This window comes from Dendrobates tinctorius, unplaced genomic scaffold, assembly GCF_039654945.1.
Source record: "Dendrobates tinctorius isolate UK_male_01 unplaced genomic scaffold, ASM3965494v1 ptg000056l, whole genome shotgun sequence".
NCBI lineage: Eukaryota > Metazoa > Chordata > Amphibia > Anura > Dendrobatidae > Dendrobates > Dendrobates tinctorius.
The window spans coordinates 6,371,908-6,392,504 of NW_027361724.1; the positions used below are offsets into that span (position 1 = coordinate 6,371,908).

The 20,597-nt window shown below is 41.1% G+C and overlaps 1 protein-coding gene across 1 annotated transcript in view; it reads right to left on the reverse strand.

Annotated features, from left to right (window-relative positions):
• TTN (titin) overlaps positions 1-20,597 on the reverse strand; it is a 295,687-nt gene that overhangs the window by 159,370 nt on the left and 115,720 nt on the right. The window contains exons 85-102 of the mRNA XM_073577613.1: positions 20,298-20,576; positions 19,559-19,846; positions 18,734-19,012; positions 18,360-18,638; positions 17,029-17,307; positions 16,540-16,827; positions 16,164-16,451; positions 13,492-13,782; positions 13,114-13,401; positions 12,486-12,581; positions 12,036-12,318; positions 11,763-11,943; positions 8,350-8,439; positions 7,995-8,262; positions 6,564-6,824; positions 6,261-6,470; positions 6,048-6,125; positions 112-138 (exon numbers count right to left, since the gene is read on the reverse strand). Coding sequence (XP_073433714.1) covers positions 112-138; positions 6,048-6,125; positions 6,261-6,470; positions 6,564-6,824; positions 7,995-8,262; positions 8,350-8,439; positions 11,763-11,943; positions 12,036-12,318; positions 12,486-12,581; positions 13,114-13,401; positions 13,492-13,782; positions 16,164-16,451; positions 16,540-16,827; positions 17,029-17,307; positions 18,360-18,638; positions 18,734-19,012; positions 19,559-19,846; positions 20,298-20,576 — 4,053 coding nt within the window. The remainder of the gene's footprint in view (positions 1-111; positions 139-6,047; positions 6,126-6,260; positions 6,471-6,563; positions 6,825-7,994; positions 8,263-8,349; positions 8,440-11,762; positions 11,944-12,035; positions 12,319-12,485; positions 12,582-13,113; positions 13,402-13,491; positions 13,783-16,163; positions 16,452-16,539; positions 16,828-17,028; positions 17,308-18,359; positions 18,639-18,733; positions 19,013-19,558; positions 19,847-20,297; positions 20,577-20,597) is intronic.

Below are 20,597 nucleotides of genomic sequence, written 5' to 3' on the forward strand. Positions count from 1 at the left end.
TAATTATATTTGCTTTCAATTAATTACAATAATTAATTGATTAATTAGTAAAAAAAATTGCATATACTATGAAAAGTCAATTTGGTATAATCTTAAAAAAATATTGCTTACCTGGTGGCCTAATTTCTAACTTCATTTCTGAAAAAAGATAACGCACTTTAATAATTAAAAATGTATAATATATACCTAAAATTATGTTTAGAAGTTATAAGTAATCAGCATTAAATAAGATGTGCCATTTATCATGGAGGAATTAGTCATTGTAACACTTCAGCTGGCTCACAAAGAGGGCACTTACTCATTATGCAGGAATGTTTGTCACTATAAACCTTATTAATTCCTTATGGATGGCTCTTTGGGATAAGAACTCAAGTGTGCAGTGGTAGGAAGTCTTTCCAACAATTTTTTTTTAAAGAATCATGGCACTTAAAATTTCACTTTGAGTGAATGTATATACAAAGTAGGATAAGAGTCACACATCTCTTTTAAATTATTTAATAAACATGCCAAATAATACTTGAAAAAATGTTTTGGTCCTCCCGAACCATGTGTCATGTCGGACGCGGTTCACACCACAGCATCCGGCAGGCAGAGGTAGTTCCACCTCCAGCCACTATAGCCTCAGTGGCGCCGGCCTGATCTTCAGGCTCTCGGGGGTTAATCCTGCTGGAGACCAGGTTGGATGGTTAGTCACGCCCACGGTCTTTAAATAGTCATGCTGGCCTATGGGCGTCGCCGATTATAGCTTGTGTTTCATACCAAGTGGTTCCGGTCTGGAGTGGAGGTGTTCAAGAGAGAGAGATTCATATCTGGTGTCGTATGATCCGTCGTTATCCTTTCTCCTTCCCATATTTGTGTTTAGTTGTGCCCTGTTCACATTACTGTTTATTCCTGTGTGTGTGCGGCGCAGTGCAGTTTAAGTTCTCCCTGTCTGTCATTATTTGTGTGGGAGCTTTGGTGGTGACTTCTCACTGGGTGGAGGGTGGAGGGTTAAGTGCAGGGCTGAGCAGGAGATAAGGAAAGGTCGGAGGCTCAGGCATTTGCACCTTCAGCAAAAACCCTGGGTTGAGGGTCAGACAGGGTTTCCCCTAGTAAAGGGACACCACAGGGGCCCCGGGTATTTCAGCCTTTGTTGAACTAAGCCCCCGTGACATTATAATCGGCCCACATTTTTTCAGGAGTCCATGGATCCATTAGATTCCATAACCCGCCAGTTGGCGGCGCTGTCCATACAGGTCTCCGAGTTGAATGGGGCAGTTCAGCAGCAGGGCCTGGTAGTAGCAAAGGTGCAAACGGCATCTGCAGGTATCGGTGCAGAGCCGAAGTTTCCGCTGCCAGAACGATTTTCAGGCGATCGCAGCAAATTTGTCGTATTTTGGGAGGCCTGCAAATTATACTTCCGCATGCGGCCAATATCCTCAGGTAATGAGGCCCAGCGAGTAGGGCTGGTGTTGTCATTACTGAGTGGTGACCCCCAAGCATGGGCATTTTCCTTACCACCTGACTCTGCTACATTTCATTCGGTCGATAATGTTTTTTCTGCCCTCGGGCTCATTTACGATGACCCTGACCGACTGGCTCTAGCGGAATCTAAAATCCGCGCCCTCCGCCAGGGGGAGCGCTTGGCAGAAGACTATTGTTCGGAATTTCGCCGCTGGGCTGTAGACACACAGTGGAATGACCCAGCACTGCGGAGCCAGTTTATTCATGGGGTATCAGGGAGGGTGAAACAAGCCCTCCTGATGTATGAGACTCCGGCATCATTGGAGTCTGCCATGAGTTTGGTGATACGTATTGATCGCCGTTTTCGTCAGGGGGCACAGGAGACGCTACCTCTGGGGGAAAACAGAGGTGCAGGTGTGGTTGAAGTAGATGAGTCCCCTGAACCTATGCAGATTGCTGGCGTGGCACAGGTTCAGCCTCGCGCTCCGGGAGTCCGGAAGTCCGGAGCATGTTTCTACTGTGGTAAAGGTGGTCATTATGTTAACGTTTGCCCGGTACTACCTAAGAGGGTCACACCGGCGGAAAACTGTTAAGCTCAGAGGGTATGGAGGAGACCCAACTGAGCGTATGCATATCCTCCATGATGGTATCTCAATGTATGCTCCCTGCCAAGGTTATTGTCGCCGGCAGAGAGCTACCTATATCAGTGTTCGTGGATAGCGGTTCCGCCACCAATCTCATAGATGAGGAGTTTGCACACACCGCCGGGTTTAAGATTGAAAAACTTCCTCACCCCATACAGGTGGTGACCATTAATGCTGTTCCCCTCCCTCAAGGGGAGATTACTGAGTTTGTGGCAGAGGTGAAACTCCACATTGGGGTCCTACATTCTGAGTCGGTTACATGTAGGGTCCTCCGTAATCTCCCAGCTCAAATGGTCCTGGGTTTTCCATGGCTGTCCAGGCACAACCCGGTAATTGATTGGAAAACTCAGGACATAGTACAATGGAGTGGTTTCTGCCAAGACAATTGCTTGGCCACATGTGTGTCCGCCGTGACTCCCAGCCTGCCGGAGGCTTTGCAGGATTTCGCGGATGTTTTCTCTGAGAAGGGTTGCTCAGAACTGCCTCCACATAGAGCCTATGACTGTGCTATTAGGTTAAAACCCGGGGCCAAATTACCTAAGGCCAGGATGTTTAATATTTCTGGTCCTGAGAGACAAGCTCTGAAAGACTACATCGCGGAGAGTCTGAGTAAAGGTCACATCCGGCCTTCGTCCTCGCCTGTAGCCGCGGGGTTTTTCTTCATTAAGAAGAAAGATGGGGGGTTACGCCCGTGTCTGGATTTCCGAGAGTTAAACCAGATTACTATCCGTGATCCCTACCCAATGCCGTTGATCCCGGATTTGTTCAACCAGGTAGCGGGGGCAAAATGGTTTTCCAAGCTGGACCTCAGGGGGGCGTATAACCTCATAAGGGTCCGTCAGGGGGATGAGTGGAAGACGGCGTTTAACACTCCTGAGGGTCATTTTGAGAGTCTGGTTATGCCGTTTGGGTTGACCACCGCGCCTGCCGTTTTCCAACATTTTATTAATGATGTCTTTGCTCATGTCCTGGGGAGATTTGTGATTGTATACCTGGATGATATCCTCATTTATTCTAGCGATCGGGACACTCATTTGCAGCATGTTAGGCAGGTGTTACAGTTGCTCCGGGAGAACCAGCTCTATGCTAAGCTGGAAAAATGTTTATTTTTTGTCCAGGAGTTGCCCTTTTTGGGATATATTGTGTCCGCAGCTGGTTTTAAAATGGACACCGCTAAGGTGCAAGCGGTGTTGCAATGGGAGAGGCCGGAGAGTCTGAAAGCACTCCAGCGGTTCCTTGGGTTTGCGAATTATTATAGGAAATTTATAAAACACTTTTCGACTGTCGCCAAACCGCTCACGGACATGACAAAGAAGGGTGCCGATCTGGCGAACTGGCCTGATGTGGCTATACGTGCATTTGAGCGTCTGAAGAATAGTTTTGCTTCAGCCCCCATTCTGGTGCAACCAGACGTGTCTAAACCTTTTGTGGTTGAGGTTGATGCGTCGGAGGTGGGAGTGGGGGCAGTACTGTCTCAAGGCTCGTCCTTGAGCGAGATGCATCCATGCGCCTACTTCTCCAAGAAGTTGTCGTCGGCCGAACGGAATTATGATATCGGCAACAGGGAGTTGTTGGCCATCAAACTGGCTTTTGAGGAATGGCGACACTTCTTGGAGGGGGCGGCTCACCAGGTCACAGTTATCACCGACCATAAGAATCTGCTCTACCTGGAGTCGGCCAAGCGTCTGTCTCCTAGGCAGGCTCGCTGGGCATTGTTTTTTACTCGTTTCAATTTTCTTGTGACGTACCGTCCCGGGGCTAAAAACACCAAGGCGGATGCTTTGTCTAGGTGTTTTCCGGGGGGAGAACCTCGGGAAGAGCCGGTACCCATCCTCCAGAAAGGGGTAGTGGTCTCGGCTCTCACGACTGAGGTAGAGGCGGAGATTGCCGAGGCCCAAGAGGAGGTACCACCAGGACTTCCCGCCAACAAATCATTTGTACCCCTGCATCTTCGGCCTAAGGTGTTGAAGGAACACCACGATTCGGTACTGGCTGGTCACCCAGGGGTGAAGGGCACCTTAGAGCTGGTATCGCGTCGTTTCTGGTGGCCCAAAATCCGGCAGGACGTGGTCTCGTACGTGGCAGCTTGCATCACGTGCGCTAGGGCTAAGTCACCCCGAACCCGTCCTGCTGGCACGCTACAGCCTCTGGGGGTACCCAATAGGCCATGGACAGAAATCTCCATGGATTTTATCACTGACTTGCCAGCCTCGGCAGGGAACACGGTCATCCTGGTGGTGGTTGACCGTTTTTCAAAGATGGCGCATTTTGTGGCGTTGTCCTCTTTGCCCAATGCTAAGACGTTGGCTCAGGTATTTGTGAAGGAGGTGGTCAGACTCCACGGAGTACCATCTGACATAGTATCTGATAGGGGTACGCAATTTGTGGCGAGGTTTTGGAAAGCTTTTTGCTCAAGGTTGGGGATCAAGTTGTCACATTCATCGGCGTTTCATCCACAGTCTAATGGACAAACTGAGCGCATGAACCAAAATCTAGAACAGTATTTACGATGCTTTGTGTCCGACAACCAGGAGGAGTGGTCTACTTTCCTTCCTCTGGCCGAATTCGCATTAAATAATCACCGCCAAGAGTCATCAGGAGAGTCTCCATTCTTTTGTGTGTACGGTCAACATCCTCAGTTTTGTACCTTACGTCAGGGTGACTCCGGGGGTGTCCCGGAGGAGGATCAGCTAGGAGCCCAATTGTCATCAGTCTGGAGGCGGGTGAAACAGCGTTTGTTGAGCATGAGTGCCAGGTACAAACGGGTGGCTGACAGTAGACACGTGCCAGGTCCGGACCTGTGTGTGGGTGAATGGGTGTGGTTAGCTACGAAGAACATAAAACTCAAAATCCCTTCTTTAAAACTGGGTCCAAGGTTTATTGGGCCTTTTAGGATTTCTGCCATTATTAACCCAGTGGCTTATCGGTTGGAACTTCCCGCAGTGTACAAGATACACAACGTGTTTCACAGGGCTTTATTGAAAAAGGTGGTAGGCTCTGTGGACACAATGCCTATGCCACCTCCAGTCATGGTGGATGGCGAGTTAGAGTTCGAGGTCGCCAAGGTAGTGGACTCTCGAGTAGTACGCCGTACTCTTCAGTATTTGGTGCACTGGCGGGGGTATGGTCCAGAGGAGAGGTCTTGGGTTCCAGCCTCAGACATACATGCGGATCGGCTGGTCAGTTCTTTTCACCGTCGTCATCCGGACAAGCCGGGTCCTATGAGTCTTGAGGGCCCTGGGGTCCCTCGTAGAAGACGGGGTACTGTCATGTCGGACGCTGTTCACACCACAGCATCCGGCAGGCAGAGGTAGTTCCACCTCCAGCCACTATAGCCTCAGTGGCGCTGGCCTGATCTTCAGGCTCTCGGGGGTTAATCCTGCTGGAGACCAGGTTGGATGGTTAGTCACGCCCACGGTCTTTAAATAGTCATGCCGGCCTATGGGCGTCGCCGATTATAGCTTGTGTTTCATACCAAGTGGTTCCGGTCTGGAGTGGAGGTGTTCAAGAGAGAGAGATTCATATCTGGTGTCGTATGATCCGTCGTTATCCTTTCTCCTTCCCATATTTGTGTTTAGTTGTGCCCTGTTCACATTACTGTTTATTCCTGTGTGTGTGCGGCGCAGTGCAGTTTAAGTTCTCCCTGTCTGTCATTATTTGTGTGGGAGCTTTGGTGGTGACTTCTCACTGGGTGGAGGGTGGAGGGTTAAGTGCAGGGCTGAGCAGGAGATAAGGAAAGGTCGGAGGCTCAGGCATTTGCACCTTCAGCAAAAACCCTGGGTTGAGGGTCAGACAGGGTTTCCCCTAGTAAAGGGACACCACAGGGGCCCCGGGTATTTCAGCCTTAGTTGAACTAAGCCCCCGTGACACCATGTTCACACCAAATCAGAGTTGCATAGGCATGTATATGAGTAGGCTTGAGGTGTCGAGTGCAGAGTTTAGCTGTCCATTATTACAAACCTTTGGTTGTCAGATACAGTTCAGCTGTGCTTGTGGCTTCACCTCTTGGCTCAAGACTGGCAATTACTGAATACACTCCTATAGAATGAAAAATTAGAGACTTATTTTTCCATAAATCATATGATAGATTTCCATTTATGCTTGAACTGTCCATTGATGGTTCTCCATTTTTGGCATATGGACCACACTGACAATAAAGAGAAAGTCACCTACCTTCATCTTCCGCTGTGACATTGTGAATAGTCATGTAATGCCAGCGACCTTCACTTCTGAAACTGTATTTGTCACTCTCTTCCAATTCCATTGTTCCTTTGTACCATGTGACCACGGCATCATCGAAGGATACCTCGCATTCAAAGGTTGCAGATTCGTGCTCGCTCACAACAATGTTCTGAATAGTTTTTGTGAACTGAATTGCTTCAGCTGAAAATGCGATGTAAATAAGATTAAATATGCTGTATGTAGGTCTATAGAAGGAAGCAAACCTATCTGATACAGTCAGAATTCAATACACACCTTCAATGATGAGGTCTGCAGTAGTTATCAGATTTTCATACTTGCAAGTGTATTGTCCTTGGTCTTCTGTTCTTACATCTTGGATGGTAAGTTTGTGGATCTTCTCATTGACCTCTGTTCTATATCTTCCTCGAGGTTCAAGAACTTTACCATTTTTGTACCATTGAGATTTTACATTCGGAATAGAGAAGGCACAAACCAATGTGCTACTGTGTCCTTCTTTGATGGAGTTATGCTCGAGATGTTTTTCAATCATAGGCTCTGTAAATAAATGTATGCATAGTTTTAAGAATAAGACTAATATAATGTAATGGGCTTAAACTATTGGCGGACACAGATAGAAAATGACCCTCTTAAATCTAATTATGTATCTGTGACAGAAGCTGGTTTACACTTTAGAAGCCCCTTAGGTCCACACTTGGTTTAAAAGTGGCATAGGTATAAGGAGAGCGAGGTAGAAAGTGTAATTGAGCCCTACCACATTAGAAAATATGACACTTATACTGTAAACCAGGGATCCCCAACCTGTGGATTGGGACCCACATGTGGTTTGCGGGACCGTGATGTGTGTCATGGCTGTCTGTCAACTTGGTGCATTGTTACCAGGTCTAGCAGTTGTGAACAGCATGTCTCCAGATGGTATCTTTTGTGATTATCCCCACACAGAAGAGCAGATCTGAATGTGCATATACTGATCTTATGGTTGGAGAGATAAATGAAGTAAATGCGAAGTTGGACATAGAATGGTATTGCCAGATAGAGAGAGTGCTTGAAGTTGGATGCAATTATCTGGTGGGAATGCTTCATGTAAGTATACTGACTGAGTACTCTGCCTCAGTGTGATTTCTCTGGGGAAGCATTGGCTGTCATTATATCTATAATATGGAATCTAGGTGTCACTACTGTGATGAAAGAGGGAGCTAAATGTCACTACTCGGGGGAAGCCTCTGAATGTGGCTTACAATCCTCTTAGAGCTGAATGTGGCTCTCAAGGTAAAGAAGGTTGGGGACTACTGCAGTAAACTGTTAATAAAACACACAACCTAACTACTAGCTATGGCTCTGATGTATACTATTGTTAGTATGTTATAGGTAAGTACACCCTTGAATACCACTATTCCAGTGCATCTATATTAAAAAAATAAAACATCTTTACAAAAAGTTTTTGCTTACATATGGGTCTACAACTCAAATGCAGTCAATTATGTCTCTAAAGAAACCTATCCTCTGACTTTGCTAAGATAAACTGTAGAGCTATAACTTGGAGGTAGAAATCACATATGGGTACCTATAAAGCACTATCACATAAAAACACCAATATTATAAGTAACATGTGATAGATGAGGGGACCCAGTTGCAGACTTTGCACTGGGGTACACAAGTTTCAAGTTACGCTTCTGGGTTATAGATTTAAATATTCAACATATTTACCAATGACTGTTAATTTGCCACTTGCAAGATGTGGTCCGCAGACAATACGGTAATTTCCTTGGTCTTCTGGTTGACAATTCTTAACTCTCAAAATATGGCGGTCTTCCTGGATGCTGATGTCATATTTTTCATTGGATTCTAATTTGACAGTTCCTCTGTACCAAGAGAGCTTGATTTCAGGATAATTAATCTTGATTTCACATTCAAAGACTGCTTCCTTCTTTGCCTGTACAGTCTGATCTTCAATGTCTTTAATTAAATCGATAGGCTATAGAAAAAACAAATATGTAGATTAAGTCCATCTAATTGATTCTTGAAATTCAGGTTCACTAAATGTGGAGGAGATTATGCTTACTTCAGCTTGGCTCATTCTTTGCTGAATGAAAGCAACAAGTTCATCAAATTCTTGCTCTTCTGTTTGAGATCGTTCCTCAAATTCAAGTTCCTAGTAGAAAAGAATAAAATAAATAGTTTATGAACCCCTTTACCTCCCAAGGCTGTTTGCACCTTCATGACCAGGCCAAATTTTACAATTCTGACCAGTGTCACTTTATGAGGTACTAACTCTGGAACGCTTCAATGGATCCCACTGATTCTGAGTTTTTTTGTGACATACTGTATTTTATGATAGTGGTAGAATTTCTTCGATATCATTTGCATTTATTTGTAAAAAAATGGAAATTTGGTGAAAATTTTGCAATTTTCAAACTTTTAATTTTTATGCCCTTAAATCAGAGAGTTATATAGTTAATAAATAACATTTCCCACATGTCGAACTTTACATCAGCACAATTTTTGAAACTTATTTTTTGTTAGAAAGTAAAAAAGGTTTAAAGTTGACCTGAAATTTCTCATTTTTCCAACAGAATTTACAAAACCATTTTTTAGGGAACACGTCACATTTTAAGTGACTTTGAGGGGTATATATGACAGAAAATACCCCAAAGTGATACCATTCTAAAAACTGCACCCCTCAAAGTGTTGAAAACCATATTCAAAAAGTTTATTAGCCCTTTACTGTAGGTGTTTCACAGGAATTTTTGGAATGTGGAAGGATAAAATTAACATTAACATTTATGTCACAATTTTTTTTATTTTTGCAAGAGGGTAACAGAAAAAAAAACGAACCCCAAGATTTGTTGTGCAATTTCTTTTAAGCATGCTGATACCCCAAATGTGTGGGAAAATCACTGATTTGGGAACATACAGTAGCAGGTCTCCAAAGGGAGGAAGTGCCTTTTGACTTTTTGAATGTAAGGTTTGCTGGAATAATTAGTGGATGCCATCTTGTGCCCCTGGTTTGCCTAAACAGTAGAAACTGATCACAAGTGACACTATTTTGGAAATTAGACTTCTCAAGGAACTTATATAAATGTATGATGAGCACCTTGAATTCTCAGGTGCTTCACAGAAGTATATAACATTGAGCCGTGAAAAAAAAAAAATCACATTTTCATCACAAAAAAGTTTTTAGCCCCAAATTTAGCATATTTACAAGGGTAAGAGATATTGCACCGTAAAATTTGTTGGACAATTTCTCCTGAGTTCGCTGATACCCTATATGTGGGGGAAAACAACTGTTTGGGCACATAGCAGGCTTGGAAAGGAAGGAGCATCATTTGACTTTTTGAATGCAACATTTGCTTGAATAACTAGCAAATGCCATGTTTGTTTGGAGTGCCCCTGATGTGCCTAAACAGTGGAAACTGACCATACGTGACATCAGTTTGGAAATTAGACTCCTTAAGGAACTTATCTAGATGTGTGGTGAGCACCTTGAACCCCCAGGTGCTTCACAGAAGTTTATAACATTGAGCCGTGAAAATAAAAAACAAAATCACATTTTCACCACAAAAATGTTTTTAGCCCCAAATTATACATTTTCACAAGGGTAACAGGAGAAATTGCACCATAAAATTTGTTGTGCAATTTCTCCTGAGTACGCCGATACCCCATATGTTTGGGCCCACAACGGGGCTCAGATTAGAAGAAGTGATGTTTTGGAACGCAGATTTTGATGGAATGGTTTGCCTGTGTCATGTCTTGTTTTGAGAGCCCCTGATGTACCCCCAGAGTAGGCATCATTTTGGAAGCTAGACCCCTCAAGTAATGTATCTAGGTGTGTGTTGGGCACCTTGAACCCCCAGCTGCTTCACAGAAGTTTTTTAAGTAGAGCCATGAAAATAAAAAAATCCAATTTTTCACAATAATGTTATTTTATTTCCCAATTTTTTATTTTTGCATGGATGGCAGGCGAAAATGGCCCCCAAAATTTGTTGTGTGGTCAAAAACTACTTTTGAGGCACAATGCAAAGCTCAAAAGGGAAGAAGCACCATATTCAAGTTCACATTTTTCTGGATTGGTCCGAGAGTGTCATGTCACATTGGAGGAACCCCTGGGGTGCCAGAACGAACAGCACAACCCCCATAAGAGATGACATTTTACAAACTACACCTCTCAGTGAATTCACCTAGGGGTGCAGTGATTATATTAACACCAGAGGCGGGTCACATAATTTTATGCTATTTGGCAATGAGGAAAAAAATAATTTCATTTTTACCACCAAAACATTGTTTTAACCCCAGACTTTACATTTTCATACAGGGAAATAAGTAAAATGGCACCAAAATATCTCCCACAATTTCTGCTGAATGTAGAAATACTCCATATGTTCTTGTACAGTACTGCTTAGCCATATGGCGACACACAGGAGGGATCGATCCTCCCGAGCCTCACAGTATGGTTAATCAGTACTGTTAGGCTAGGTTCACATAGCATTATGGCAGTCCGTTTAACGCATGCGCTAGCCGTGACAGACCCTCGAACGCTGTAGACCACGTCCGAGGTCCGTCACAGCATAATGGCACTTCGCTAGCGCATGCCGATTTTGACATATGTTAGCGATGCTCTAGATTATGGCAGTCTATGGGTGCGTTAACGGATGCGTTACATCGCGTTAATGCCGCTTTGTAACGCTTTTTTCAAAAATACGTTTTTGCATTACCATATTTTGAGAGCTATAATTTGTCCAAATTTCTGCTGACAATGTCATGTGAGGGCTTGTTTTTTGCAGACAAGTTGATGTTTTTGTTGATACCATTTTTGGGCTCATGACATTTTTAAATTGATTTCTATTCTGACTTTTGGGAGGCAGAATAAACAAAAAGACAACAATTCAGGAATTGTTTTTTTCTTTATTTTCTGCGTATGGTAAAATTGATAAAGGCAGCATGATAAGGCACTATGGTAGTAATTGGGCCCCCTCGATAACATTGTGGAGTCACTGATCCAAGGGCAGAGGGGCTTTCTTCAATCTGCCTGCATTCTAAATGCTGTAATCGCAGCATTTAGTGGGTTAAAGTGCCGGGAGCAGTGCAGGCACCATTTCTGGCTCTGAAATCCAGGTGTCAGCTGCCAGAATCAGCTGATGCCTGGCAGTGATCGCATGCAGCCTCTTTGCACGGGTGATCACCATGACGTATCCATACGTCCAAGGTTGCTAAGTACCAGGCAACCTGGATGTACGGATATATCTAAGGTCGTAAAGGGGTTAAAATTAACATTAATGTTTGATCTGGCATAGGGCAGACAATGAATAAGTGGCCAGTTTCCTGCATTTTTTCTTGTTCCACATAGAAAAACACAAATTACCCACATTAGTACCTAATATGGGTAAAAATTCTAATTTTCCCTATGCAATCACATTATTGTGCAGACATTGTTCAGTATTATTATACTTAGAAATAATAAATATCCCTGATATATACCATTCTGTGGCTCTCCTCCTCTCTGCTAGCTTTAAGGAGCTCAAAGGCTTGAAGTAGACCACGGAAATCTGTTATCCCATACATACGGGCATATTTTTCATACTCCTTTGGATCTACATTTTTAAGGAGCTCCATGATATCAATAGCTTTCTCTTCTTCCTCCTTCTTCTTAGTTGGGGTTCTAAGGCAAATATGTTTAATATGTAAATTGAATGAACACTGTAAAGATTTTCTTACAAGTCTACATGATCTGCCCCTTGGAAACATACTTACTTTTTAAGTTTAGCTCTGAGGTCACCCTCCAAAGCCTCTTGTTTCTTCTCATCAACTGTCAGGTTAGTGTTGCACTCAATTTCACCATGCTTATTAAAGGCCACACATCTGTACTGCCCAGAATCAGTTTTGGTGACTTCCTTAATCTCTAGTTTAGCTTCATCTCCTTTCTGTTGAACTACAATGCGACCACCATGGTTAAGCTGTCTCCATTTGCCCTTCATCCACTTCACGTTAGGAATTGGATCTCCGCCAACTTTTGCAATGAATGTTGCTGTACCCTCTGCAAGAAAAAAGATAGGATAAATAAATGGGCAATATCTCTGCCAATTTTAGCAATGAATGTTGATGTACGCTCTGGAAGAATGAAGATAGGTTACATAAATGCGCAACATGTGTAACATTTTTGCTTAAAGCCAAAATAAAAGAAGTAAAAAACTATCCACTTACTTTCTGCAACTTTTACACTTGAAGGCTCAGAAACAAAGAAAAGTTTTCCATCAATCGGTGCCTTCTTAGCTGGTGCAGGGGTGACTGCTGCTTTATCTTTAAAAATATATATATTATTTAGATTTTTAACAATTCTAATGAAAATGAATAATTAGAAGCAAATTTATAATCTATGTATAGAAAAAGCACAGCAGCACTATGTGAATGCCAAGACATATAGTGTCAATGGAAATAACAACTTCCAACCTCATTTTCCCTCAGCAAAATGTACTTACAAAAAAAAAGCGAAGGTTCTCAGGGCAAGGTGAGGTGACACTTCTCTGATGGGTCCTATCATAATGCTTCCCTATCTTAATGTACATGCAACTTTCGGGCTAAAAAGCCTATAATAATGGACAAACATGTCTCTCCTGGGCCGCAAGCCTGCAATTTGATTGGGCAAGTAGAATAGGTTGAGAACAGCTGCAGGTCAATGGGAGGAGTGCAGTGTCAAAGCAGAGGGAGACACACCCTCCAAAATAGCTATACAAAAAAACCTGACCAGCACCTCCCATGTGTGAACAGGTGCAAGCTGTAGTGACTGCAAATTATATTTTTAATGTAAATATGAATATATTATTTTCACTACCTGTTATTGTAACTTTACACTTAGTGGATTCACTTCCTGCAGCATTGGTTGCTTTACAAACGTAATCGCCTGCATCTGTCTTAGCAGCCGCTTTAAGTTCCAATGTTGCAGTTCCCCGAACGAAGGTGACGCTGCAGGTATTAGAAGATTTGATTTCACGCCCAGATTTGAGCCACTGGATCCTGATTGGCTGTGATCCGTCCACATGACAACTGAGCTGTAAGCCTTCTCCTTCAGTGACACTCACAGATGACAGTGGCTCATCGAATACTGGAGGCTTTTTGGGTTCTTAGTGAAAAAGAGTCAAAATTAGTTTTTAATTCATTCCAAGCCAGTAGCAATGTTTCTCACGTAATAGTAGATATGCCACAACGTTACCTTTAATAAGCACTGAAGAGGTGCAGATAGCACTTCCTGCATCATTCGATACCTTACAGGTATACAAGCCGGCATCTGCCTGACTGGAATTTTTAACATTCAGAAGAACCACATTGTTCTTAAATGAGATTTCATGATTTGAAGACTGCTCAACTTCTTGGTTATTCTTCAACCAGGACACAATTAATGGTTGTGAACCAGCAACACGACCTTCTAGCTTGAATGTGTTACCTTCAGTCTCCTCAACAGTTTCGGAAAGTTTCTTGGTAAAACTTGGGGGCGTTTTTCGTTCTTTGAAGAAAAGTGGATCATTTTAAATTTAGGTATTTAGCTTATCTGTAGCAATAGGAAGCAATCTTTACCCATAAACCCAAAAAAGTCATGATGTCTTTTGCTAATGCACATTTTATGTTAGATATTGCTATTAATGAGTAAACATTTCTACTAATATCAGTCACTACTTTGCATCATCATTCAAGCTGCAATCAGTAATTTCAATATTCAATAATACTATATTAAGAAATAATTTGCCAAGATGAAAATCTATTACCCAATATTATTTTAATCCATGTGCAAATGAGGCTGGATCAAAGCACTTTCTGAGCATCTGCATCCGTGGCTCTATTCTAGCTTCACCTTCTTCTACGTACATGGCAACTCACTGACTGTGCAGTCAGGCCAGTGAGAAGGTGGAGCAAGGCAGTATACAGAGCACTGGAGAAAGGCTTAGAAAATTATTTAAGTCACACCCAAAGCACTTCAATTTTATTTGCATATGGATCAAAATGTGGATTTTTGAGTTAAGGAGCAGCAGATTATATAAATAAAAGTATACGTTGGGTCACATTTCAAGTAGCTACAAGACCATATAAGCTGTTTGGGGCAGTTGATTGTCATGAAAGATTCACTTTAAAATCTATTGTACCAAAAAGAGTCCCTATGCAGTGTTCTGATGAAAGCAGAAATAATAATAAAATAACAATAATAAAAATAGCTTGCAAATAAACTTAACCCCTTCACAACACATGATGTAAATTTATGTCATATGTCGTGTCCCTGTCTTTGATGCCGGCTCGCATGACGAGCCTGCATCTTTAACGGCAGATGATGGCTGAATTATTCAGCCATCATCTGCCTCTATAAGATGCGGGTGGAGCAGAGCCTTGCCTCTGGCTATTAACCTGTTAAATGTCCTTGTCAATCTCTGAAAGTGTTACTTAACACGCCCCGGCAGGGGGACTCGTCATTCCACGCACCCATCGGCACTCCTGTGATGTAATTATGGGGTGCTGATGTGTTGCCATGACAGATGGAGGTCTGCTGAAGACCCCTCCACCTGTCATTACAATTCTCCTGTGAAAGCCAGCATTTAGCTGTTGTTCATAGGAGTCCGTGATTTTCTCTATACAAAGTAGTGCTGATGTACTGCTGATGTATGACACAAGCGATCAAATGATCACAGCTTCAAGTCACTCATGGGAACTAACAAATACAGTATAAAATGAAAAGTTTAAAAAAAAATATGAAAAAAATAAAAAAATATAAAAGTTCAAATCACCCCCCTATTTTGCCCCATTAAAAATAAAGCAATTTGATTTTTTTTTAAATACACATATTTGGCATTGATGCATTTACAAAAGTCTGAGCTATGAAACTAAAAAAAAATAATCTGATTGGTAAACAGCATAATGAGAAAAAAAATAGAATAATGTTTTTTGTCTGCGGCAACATTACTATAAAATGCAATAAGAGGCGATGAAAACATTGTATCTACCCAAATAGGGTATCAGTAAAATATCCATATTCAGGGCACAAAATATGAGCCCTCGCACAGCCCCATTTTATGAAAAATTAAAATGTTATGAGTCTTGGAAAATAGCGACACAAGCAACCTTTTTTTAAAATATCCCAAAAAAAGTCACCAATTCAACAACAAAAAATGCATATTTGGTATCTGTATACTCATATTGACTTGGAGAATCATATCAGAGGGTCAGTTTTACCATATAGTGAACAAGGTAAATAAAAAAAACTTCAAAAAACTATTATGGAATTGCACTTTTTTTGAAATTTCATCACACTTGGATTTTTTTTCCAATTTTAGTGGTAGAATGAATGGTGTAATTTAAAAGTACAATTTGTCCGGCAAAAAAGAAGCTCTCATACGGCAATGTGGTAGGAAAAGTAAAAAAGATTTGGATCTTGGAAGAAGGATAGGAATAAATGAAAGTGAAAAAGATGGAAAATAGCCATGTCATGAAGAGAGGTTAAAGAGGTTTTCTGAAATATTAAGACATTTAGAACACAAAATTAAGTAATGCTAACCAGTTCAGTTACAAGCACAGGTCCAGTGGTCCCCACCGCATCTGCAGTATTGACATACTGCTATCAGAATAAGACTGCTGCTGTCAAATACTGGGTTTAGCGGTGTCATTTTTATGAATGATTCTTGACCAATAAAGCCAGTGATTGACTGCAACAGTCACAGGAATATTGCATTAGCCGTCATCACTGATGGACTGGCAAAGACAACCAAAAAGTGATTTAACTTGTAAGTAATGCTTATTGTTTTAGTTTAGAATAAACTCCATTGGTCAGCAAAATTAGTTAAATCCCACCCCAAGAAATCTTGATTTAGGATAACTGGATGTATTGTCTCTAGAAGTACATACCCTGTACATTAAGTTTCACTGTGCAAGAATCTTTGCCCATATCATTGCTGGCAGAGCATGTGTACTGTCCAGAATCGGCTTTATCAGTTTTTACAATAGTAAGTTTGGTAGTATTTTCCATTTGGGTAACCTTATAGTTACCACCAGTTTTAATTTCTTGGTTTCCTTTTGACCAGGCAAGTTTGATCGGCTGACTTCCCGTCACATGACATTCAAATTCTGCAGGATCGCCCACGGGAACATCCACCGGTGAAGGTTTAACATCAAATAATGGTGGATTTCTACCCTCTAGAAAAGTATGAAATATATAACAATTAGCAACACTGAAGACTATATCATCCAACTATTAAGATATGAAAATAGACAACAAACAAACCTGTAAGAATGAGTTTGGCATTAGAGGAGGCAGTGCCAACAAAATTGGTAGCCGTACAAGTATACTGCCCAGCATGGTGTCTGTCAGTTTGTAAGATTTGAAGGGTACCAGTTTTATCTATATATGATGTTTGAATATTATAGTCATCTCTTATTAGTACACCATCTTTATACCATGAAACCTCAATAGGTTCTGACCCAACTATTTGACATTCAAATGATACCGATAAGCCAATAGTTTCCTTTATGTCCTTCACTTTTCTTGCAAAGGAAGGTGGAAGGATACGCTCTGCAGAAAGACATGATGCAGTAGAGATTGAACAAAGGATGAACTGTTTCTAAACACTGCATGGCGCAAAGAAAGCGGAAGGAAGCGATCACAGATAAGCGGAACATTATCACTGCTCTAATCATTCTACTATCACTTACCACAAATTGTTCTCTGCATTAAAAAGAAAATCAACATTAATGAAAAAATTATTGTTTTTACCTTTCACGATTAGAACTGAAGAAGAGGAAGCGACACCAACATGATTTACAGCTTTACATATGTATTCTCCAGAATCCTGAAGTCCCGTTTGATTAAATACAAGAGTAGCAACATTGTTTTTGAAATGTATTTTCAAAGCCTCAGTTGGTCGCAGTTTTGTATCACCCTTATACCAAGATACTTTTATTTCTGGTGTTCCTTGAATTTGGCATTGCAATGACACAGCATCACCTGCAGATACCTCCACTGATTCAAGTGGCGTTAAGAAATATGGGGGTTCTAGAAGGTAAGGCATCACATTTAGTACATTTGTGCAATATAAAGATTGTACAGTAAGAAAAGCAAATAGGTTGGCCTATTGACAATATATCTCATATCCACAAGTTAACTCTATGATCGTTGGGGGGGTTTCACTACTTAGACTCCCACTTATCACAAGACTGTGGGCGTCCTGTGTGAATGGAACCATTGTCCACCGAAAGTCTACTGGACTCTGTCAGTTCCATAGATGATAAATGGAGTTCTAGTGAACATGCATGGCAACTTCTCTATTCAAAGAGGGGATACTTATTCTCATAAACAGTGGGGTCCCAGTGTTGTTAGCACTGTCAGTAATACAATATTCACCTATTCAGTAGATGGTGGGCTACTATTGGTAGATCATACATTAATCACCTTTCCTATAGGTGCCTGTAGATGGTGGGTTCCCAGATTATCACCATTAATCATTCATTTATTATTTATACTGTGGATGGTGCTGTCCCTGAGGTAGTACTAACATTGATCATACATTTATTACCTATCCTGTACAAAGTGGGGTCCCAGATGTAGAATCATTATTGGGCAAATATTTATCATCTATACTGAATACAGTGATGTACCAGAAGTGGTAACACCATCAATCATATATTTATCACCTATCCTGGACAACAGTGTTTCAGCAGTCGTACCTCCATTGATTATACAGTTGTCACCTATCCTGTTTACCAGCAGTTGTACCACCAATAATCATACATTTGTCGTCTAATCTGTGTTATGGTGGTGTCCCAGAGGTGGTACCATCATTGATCATACATTTATACTTTTTTTGTGGATGGTGGTGTTTCAGTTTTAGTACCACCATTGATTATATATTTATCACCTTTCCAGTAGATGGTGGTGTCCCAGCGGTGGCACCACCATTGATTATACATTTATTACCTATCTTGTAATGAGTAGGATACTAATAGTGGTACAACCAATGATCGATCATACATTTATTACCTATACTGTAGATACATATTGCTTGTGCACTATCCTCTATAAGTTAATGCTGAATCTAGAAGACGTACCTAATACTGACACTGATGCTTGACAGGTGTCATGTCCAATTGCATTTTCTACATGGCAAGTATATGTGCCCTCATCATCATTTGTGCATCTTGAATATTCCAGAATGCAAGATGTATCTGTTGTGGTTATGCTGCAACGCTCTGATTGAGATATCTCAACGTTGTTCTTCTTCCAAGTTGCATATATTGGAGGAGTTCCAGTATATGTGCATTCCAAAACAATGGGTTTCCCTGTATTTGTCTGATAATTAGAGAGCCTCTTCACAAATTGAGCAGGTTCTATAAAAGATGTAATTAATGCAAGATAATAAGCATTTTCCCAAGACAAAGAAGTGGATTTTTATAAAAACGGTTTTATATTTACAAAACCTAACCTTTAACAAAGAGTTGAGCTGAGCAAGAGTCCCTTCCGGCATCATTACTAACATGACAGGAATAATCCCCACTTTGTCGGCTGCTGATGTTGTAAAGCTCTAGTACTGATATGGTGTTAGTAAGAGTAATATTGCAATTGCTGTCTGGAAAGATTTCATCACTTCCTTTATACCAAGAAACCTTAAATGGTGGCGTTCCACGAAGTACACTTGCAAAGGTTACTGTGGCCCCTGGAAGAACTTCAACAGATTCTGGTTTCTCAACAAATGATGGTGGTTCTAAAAGATGATGTGATACAAAATGTTAAGAAATAATAAAAGAATTAAGCTTTAATAAAATATGAAAAATAAGAGAAAAACATACTCTTTACTATTGGAAACTGAATTAACTAAATTTGTATACATTATTAATTATATTATCTGATAAATGTTATTTGGACTACAGAAGTGTCCTTTCTTGAGTTTCTTCTAAGCCTGACATATTTAAGATTTCTCCCAGTGCCAGGGGCTCATTTACCACCAGAAGTGATTTGAAATGCAAAAAGATAGCACAAAGTTACTTTTATCAAACCTGTCATCTTGGGAATGTAGATCTTGAGCCAACATAACACATAAGGAAGAATGCAATAATACATAACTCCATTATTTTTTTCTACTAAATACCAGTGTTCAGTATTTTTAAGTAATAAATACTTTTCCATTAATTATAAGAGGGTGCTAGTTTATCCTTATGAGCACTTGTGTTAAATAAAAATGTTTCTGCATATTTATAATGGAATGTGAACCTAAGAAGAGAAAGAAACCTACTACTTAGACCACACTGACCTTTAACAGATAAAACAGCACTGCATTCATCAGATCCGGCAACGTTGGTAGCATGGCAGACATATTTTCCCGCATCTGATGGTGTCAGTTCACTCACTTTCAATGAGCAAGTGTTGTCAGTGAGGGCAGTTTGGTATTTGTCCCCACTGATGATCTCGTTACCATTGAATGACCAGGAAACAACAATGGGAGGTGATCCTGATACTTTGCACTCCATTGAGGTTGTGGATCCAAGCAGCCCATATGTTTCCTTCAGCTTTCTAGTGAACGATGGAGGTATAATTCGGTCTGTGAAAACCGAAAAAGAAATCCAATGTAAGCAAGTATGACAATTCTCTCAAAGAAACTGAGTTATTTTCCAGTAGTTTTCCAAGAATCAAGAACCAAGATGGTTAATATCATGATATAGATTTAAGGTTACAATGTTAATATTGTGGCTAAAGAAAAAAGTGCTATGGGGTAGATTTTTAAGATTCATGATAGTACTATGAAGTCAGCTATGAGTTGGCATTGTTTTGCATGACAAAGTGACATTTTATGTCTTTAAGCTTAATAATGTCCCCTCTAGTGACCACTGCTATTTTTTGTTATTTTAGGAGAACATGGCAAAAACATTTTGTGCAGTTTTGCCACAGACAATAATTTGCAACAATTTTTGGCACAATGTACACCAACAACGATTATAATCCAATAATTGATCTATGTTTCATACTGCAACAGCACATTAAACAAAATGTACCTGATATTTCAACTGAAGCTGTACAGCTGCTCTTGCCAACACTGTTTTTCACCTCAAAAACATATTCACCAGCATCAGCCTTTCCAGTGGATAATATTTTAAAGCTAGCAACTTTGCCAAAGAAACTAATTTTATATTTCTCATCATTTGAAAGCTCTGTTCCATCTTTAAACCAACTAGTTATTAGTTCTGGAGTTCCACCAACAGTGCATTCTAGTGTGCAAGATTCGCCTGCCGTAACCTTGATTGGTTGTGGTTTTTCAACAATAACTGCAGATTCTGGAAAATAAAGGTCAAAGG